The following is a 6,442-nucleotide window of genomic DNA, read 5'->3' on the forward strand; positions in this document are numbered from 1 at the left end:
TGTCCTTGTAGATGACATTGGATGACAAATTAAAGAGCTCACATTCCCAAGCCAACACCAACGGCAGCCTTCTCCTCCCTTCGGCTTTGGACCCCACGCACTCCCTTCAGCTTTCTCATCAGTTCTCGCCATTTTAATCCACCATTTAGCATGCTAACAAGATCTTGATCGATTCGATATTCTGAAACTCCGATCGAACTAATCGTAAACAATGGCCTTCGCCGAATCCAAATTCTGAAAAAGTAACGAGTTCCTTGTAACTGACTAAAGATCCCCGAGCTCTCGATTCGCTCAAATGAGCTTTTTTACAGTTGATCATGGCTTTCTTTTTCTTTCTTAACTGCGTCTCAGAATAAACTTTGGACTAGTCTGTTTAAAGAAAAAGAGTTTAATTATAAGATTTATTTATCAATGTAGATAGATGCTATTACTGCTAAATAGCGTTGTGAAAATTTTGCAGTCTAATAATAATCTTTTTTCCACTATCAGAATAAATTAATATTCTTTGATTATTTTATGGCAAATGGCATCACATCGCAGGAAGCGCTTAATTATATGTCACCTCGAGCCTTGACTACAGGACAAGACAAGTCGCCACTATCTTGCGGTTTGACTCCAGCCGAACTTGACTCCGTGTGCAGCATTGCAATCAATACTGACGCAATAAATTAATATTACTACAGAACCATATGGGAAACAAGCATGCACTTGAGAATTATTTCAGGCTTCGATTTTCTTAATATCTAATTCCTAGAATTGATCGTAATAGAATAGCATTTTGTTTTTCACTTTACTTTTCCTTCTCCGGTTAAAATAAAAATTACACAGCTATTCAATTTGATTCCCTGAACCTGAGCTGATTATTTAATTGTTTCTTTTCTTCCTTAGCTTTGTACCTTTTGCATTATAAGGACGAACGAAAATAGAACAGTGAAAGGAAAAGGAACAGGAATTAATAACAAAATTACAATAAGATTGGACGATTTTGTCTCCTCGGAGAATGAGAAACGAATGTCGATTCTGATTTATAATTCGAGAGAAAAAAAACTAAAAAACAGAAGGGTCCCAGCCCTCTCCCCTTTCTCTCAGACATTGACTATTGCTTTTTCTCACACAAAATCACATTCATTGGAGCATCACTCTAATCCAAATGAGAAATATTTCTCAAAAAGTATGAGAAATTCAAGTTTGAGGCTCTTATACATGCAAGGAAAAGAAAGATCAACAACAATACAACCCAATTTCCCATCGAAGACTCCTTAAACAACTTAATTACAAAAATCTAGTGAAAGATGAGAGTAATAACGAGATTACGAGGAAAAAAAGAAGATTATAGATTGATAAACAGCAACTTGATTGATGAGCGGCAGTGGACAGGACAAAGTTTCAGACTCTGAGCAAGTAGATGCTCAGTTCCGGTCCGCCATTGTTGACGTCCGGATTCATCATGTAGAAGGCTTCGGAGTCCCTGGACCCCACTACGCGCTCGAATCGCGCCCTCAGGTACATCGTCTCCCCTGCATCGCCGGCGCCGGCGCCGGCTCCTGCAGGAAGCACGCCGGCGCCCGTCGACACCGGCTCCACCGCGCGGAGGATCCGCCAGTCGGCCGGTCCGCACTCCCGCCGCACCGCGTACCCGCACTTCTTCCCGTTGCAGTAGGCACGCCACAGCGGCTCCTCCGCTAGCTTCTTTCCGGCGGAGCCCCGGCGGTCGCACTCGAGGGAGATGCGTACCAGCCCCGACGCCATCTCCCTCACCAGCGCGCTTGTGGGCGTCGCGAGCTCGATCAGCACCGCGGGGCACGCGCGCGGGTCGGCCTGGAACGCGAGGTGGACGTGGCCGCGGCGGCGCCCGAAGAGGGTGCCCGTCACGCGGGGACCGAAGCCCACTGGCCTGTGCCTGCCGGCGACCGCCGCGGCCAGCGCCGCGCGGAACCTCGAGACCCGCACGGCGACGGCCGCCACTGTAGAAGACGACGATCTCTTGTTGCGCGCCTCCGCTTTGACGGGCGGCGCAATGTCGTCCACGTCGTCGTCGCAAGCACTGGAGAGCGTAAATATCTCCTCGGCGGCCACCTTGCCTTCCTCTTTCTTCTTCCTGTCCTCGGATCCCCTGCCGGCCATCCAGTGGCTGAAGTGTCTCTTGGAGAAGGAGAAGGAGGACTCGTGGAGGCTTTTCGCCATGATGGTCCGCATCTGTGGCTGGCTGGCAGCGAAATCAGAGGAAGAAGCGAATTAAGAGGCGTTTTGGAGTGTGGCTGGTTACTTTTCTCGAAGCAATGGAAATAAATAATTGTTGATCAAGGGCAACGAGGGAGGGAGATGCTTGTGCTGAGAAGAGTAAAGAGAACATGGAATCAGTGAATGTGCATGCTTTTAGGCGATGGGCAGGGCTCATTTATTGTCTCTCTGTTTCTCTCTAGTCCTTTTGTCTATCGCCTTTAAAATTGGGCCGACCGTGAATCGGTGGCTAAACTGGTCCAGATTTTATTTCCATTTCCTTCCCTTTTTTGGGGGTTTTGTTTCTTTAATCGAATAGAACTATCGAGATTGACAAGGTGAGAGAAGAGAACATGAACACTCCTTTTTCAGTTCTTCATCCTTAGCTCGAGGCCAAGCTAGCGAGTGATAACTTATACTTAGTTTCTTCTCCTCTTTGTTAGGAAAAGATGAAATAACCAAGGAATTATATAGACAAGAAAAATATTGAAGTAAAGTCTCCGATCTCTCTCTCTAAAATTTCGAAAGAAGAATTGAAAGTTTTTTTTTTAGTGTCTGGAGGGAGGTCTGCGTCAGCATGGCGGAAGGAGAGAGGCTGAGGAGATGGGACATGGAAGAGAAGGTGACAGAAAGGGAGGTGACATGGTTCTGTTTAGTTGCCAGCATCCAAACCCCATGCCGTACTCCCTGGTCTTGACGGACTTGATGCACTGTCCTACTGCCCTGACCTTGCAACGCGCGCTGCTGGTGCATGGGAAATCGATTACAGACCGGGGGAACGTTAGTGGGCGCAGCGCAAGCAGAGACGCAGGGCGGGCAAACAACCCACGGCAAGCAGCCGCGCAGTGAAGCAAGCAGTCGCGCCGCTTAACAACGTAGAGCAGGGTTTTGAGAGAGGCAAGACAGCAAGCAGCACAGCGCTGGCCCCATCGAGCTACTGTTGTATTATATTTTATTATGGTGTGAGCAAACTGGAACTGAAGCCTCATTCTCTGTTCTCTGTTCTCTGTTCTCTGTTCTCCGTTCTCCGATTTGATAGAAATGTCCCTGCTCCCAACGCGCTGTCACTGCAGAAATGCAGAGATTCAAGATGACCTTCTTGACTCCTTGTTCCTCGCCAGGACAAACCTTCGATTGCACTTTGGATTTTAATATGATTTCGGAAGACAAACTGAAAAACACAAGAACGATAGGGTGAAAAAAGCAGAGGTGACGGATGCATGGCCTTCATGCAAAATCAGATGAGTAGAGTAAGAGGCAGTGGTTAATTTGATGCCCTCCCTCGTTTTTAACAGAACAACTGATCGTAAAAACTCTTCCAATGCATTGAAACTTTAAACGACTTTTTTTTTATTCAAAACAATAAGTTTGAATCCGGCCAAAGGTAACGCCATTGTTAGAACAGATCTAATTTTATCATTTTTAGGGTGCGTTTGGTTCAGGATTATTCTTGATAACTTTGATTATCCATCCAAGGTTATCAGCAAAAACATTGTTTGGTTTAGGTATTCGATGATTCTCAAGTAATGTTCCATGCCCCACACGTCAGCAAAAGGGTCATGCAACCCGGAATCGGAAAACCTCATAAAACTAAGATTTTTGTTGATTCCGGGATTAACGAATTTTTTTTATCAAAAATACCTTCCGACAAGAAAAAATATGAAAAAAAGAGAAAAAATGTAAAAAAATAAAAAAATTTATTTTTTTTAAAAATAAATAATTAAAAAAATAAAAATTTTAAAAATTAAAAATAAAATTTTTAAAAATTAAAAATAAAATTTTTAAAAATGTTAAAAAATTTAATTTTTTTTTTTAAAAAATTTATAAAAATTAAAATTTTTTTTTAAATTTTAAAAATTTAAAAAATATATAAAAATTTTAAAATTAAAAATAAAATAAATAAATAAAAATTAAAATTTAAAAAATGTAAAAAAATATAAATATAAATAATATAAAAATATTAAAAAATAAAAAAACACATAAAAAAGTAAAAAAATATATAGGAAAAAGAAAGTAAAAAAACATTAAAAAATAAATAAATTAATTAATTAATAATAATAATAATAATATTATTATTATTATTATGTATAGTTGGTTTTGTAACTGAGGGTAATACGGTAAAATATTAAACTAGGGTATTCATTAAAACCTTCAAACAAACAAGTTTTTGTTGCATTACCTAAGTTGAACTAAACAACATTTGGTTATGTTTTATTCCCTATAACCTTAGTTATGTGATTCCCTGGTAATCACATAACCAAGGTTATACATGATGACTTGAACCAAACGCACCCTTAGAATTATTTCAGGAAATGCTTTGTAGGAACAAAAGCTGATTTATAAAAACACTTTTAAAATAAATGTAATATTAGTATTATACATGATACGGTGCATAAAGGCGAGGTCCGATAAGATCAGATAGTCCGAAGTCAAGGGAACGTTGCAATCAGAAATCAAGAAGACGTGACAATCAGAAGTCAAGGGGAAGTGATAGTCAGCCGTTAGGAAGGAGTTAGATCGCCTTACGTCATCAGCTGCATAATTTTCGGTCGAGTATTGATAAATCAGAATTCCAGATCAGAGACATGAGATGCGGCCTGGAGTAAGGCCTGACCTTCCCTGACTGGTCTGGTTTCCTCAACCCGATCCGCATAAACAGACCTAGTACTTTCAGTAAGACAACTCCCAGTCGCCCCTTCAGTACTCCAAGCGTGAAAGATGGAACCCTCGTTGCAACTCGTCTCCCTCATCAAGACTCGAACCAGGTGCTACACCCTAACGGTCAGCCCGAATTGCCCGTAACTCAACCCGAGTGAGACATAAGACACTAGGCGACAACACTGTCAGGGAATCGTAATCGCCTGTCAGGGAATAATTATCATATGTCAGGAAATATTCCAGTGGTCTGTTGTCATCTACGAATAGAACCTTCTCTCAATCCATAAGAGGGTGCCACGTATCCTCCATCACCCGACACCCAATATTCTCTGACAGCGATCAGGTTCCAGAGGTACGCAGTGTCATATAAAAAGGGGAGGTCCTCTCCCTTATATAAATACGTTCTCTCGTACATTCGTACTCGTCTACTACATTTATTTTTCCTTCGTACACTGTTCTTCTAGAAAAAAAGTACCTGACTTGAGCGTCGAAGGGCCTGCGCCAGGGACTTTTCCCTGGTTTCGGGTCTCTAACATTCCGTGTGCCTGTTTGAGTGTGAGCAGAGCCTAAGTACCGTCGGTTAGGTCATCACCGTTCTTCAGTTCCACGTGGGGGGTTTGTTTCCTGGTGCACATATTTGAGTCGCCTCTCCGTCAATACCGACGACACCTCAACCGACCTTCGTCTGACTCAAACTTCGGACAAGATCAATATTGATGTGGTGATCGGGGGGAGGGCCCCACCCCGTTGCCATAGTGGAGGTCAGTGCCATGGTGGGAGCCAATCAAGGTGGTCAAATTCCCCCAAACCACTGGCCGATCGGGTAGCATGCTCGCCCGATCGGGATAAAGAAGACCCGATCTGAAATCATAATAGCTCGGCGAAGTTCTGAGCTTTCGACGCTCAGAAAGACTACCAGGTATCTGTAAGAGCATGCCGAGCGGCTTCCCCGCTCGGCCTTATATGGAGCTACAAGAACAGAGCGGATTTATGACAGAGTTATGAAGAAATAGAAGGGCACCCGAGAGGCTTTCTCAGGACAGCGGAAGCGCAGGTCGAGCGACCTCTCCACTTGGCCACAGAACACACTCATCCGAGACGAGCGATTATCCCGCTCGGTCCAGTAAAAAACACTGCTAGCTGGATATTATCTTTTTGGGAACATGTGCCACTGACAGGCGGCATGGTCGACGACTGGTTCAGACAGAAGATCGTACGACATAAGCTTCCACTGTCACTTCGGAGATATGCTCGGCTCATTAAGGTATTGTGTCAGGGACACTTTACTGATACATCTTTTCAGGGGAAGCCTTGAGAAGCGTGCATGACTTGGGTGTTAGGATGTATACAAAAAGCCTAGCTTTTGGTATAAACATTTATCTAGAAATAAGAATCACATTGGTCAAATGTCTACATTTATGATAAATGTAGTTGCTCAATTAATTTATATTGAAGATAACATGGTGTGTGGTGTCATACACAGAAGATCATGTTATCAGTTCCTTATAAATTATAAACAGTAGCTCACGACCAAGATGGAAAGGAACAAACCATTAGAAGGTTG

General features: G+C 42.8%; 1 protein-coding gene across 1 annotated transcript; it reads right to left on the reverse strand.

The window, feature by feature from the left end:
• Positions 1-1,103: 1,103 nt before the first annotated feature.
• LOC121996544 (protein MIZU-KUSSEI 1-like) lies at positions 1,104-2,464 on the reverse strand. The gene has a single exon (XM_042550572.1). It carries the CDS (start codon positions 2,194-2,196, stop codon positions 1,387-1,389), a length of 810 nt encoding a protein of 269 aa, XP_042406506.1. The 5' UTR covers positions 2,197-2,464; the 3' UTR covers positions 1,104-1,386.
• Between the last annotated feature and the right edge of the window lie 3,978 nt (positions 2,465-6,442).

The sequence above is a fragment of the Zingiber officinale genome, chromosome 1B, assembly GCF_018446385.1.
Source record: "Zingiber officinale cultivar Zhangliang chromosome 1B, Zo_v1.1, whole genome shotgun sequence".
Classification (NCBI taxonomy): domain Eukaryota; kingdom Viridiplantae; phylum Streptophyta; class Magnoliopsida; order Zingiberales; family Zingiberaceae; genus Zingiber; species Zingiber officinale.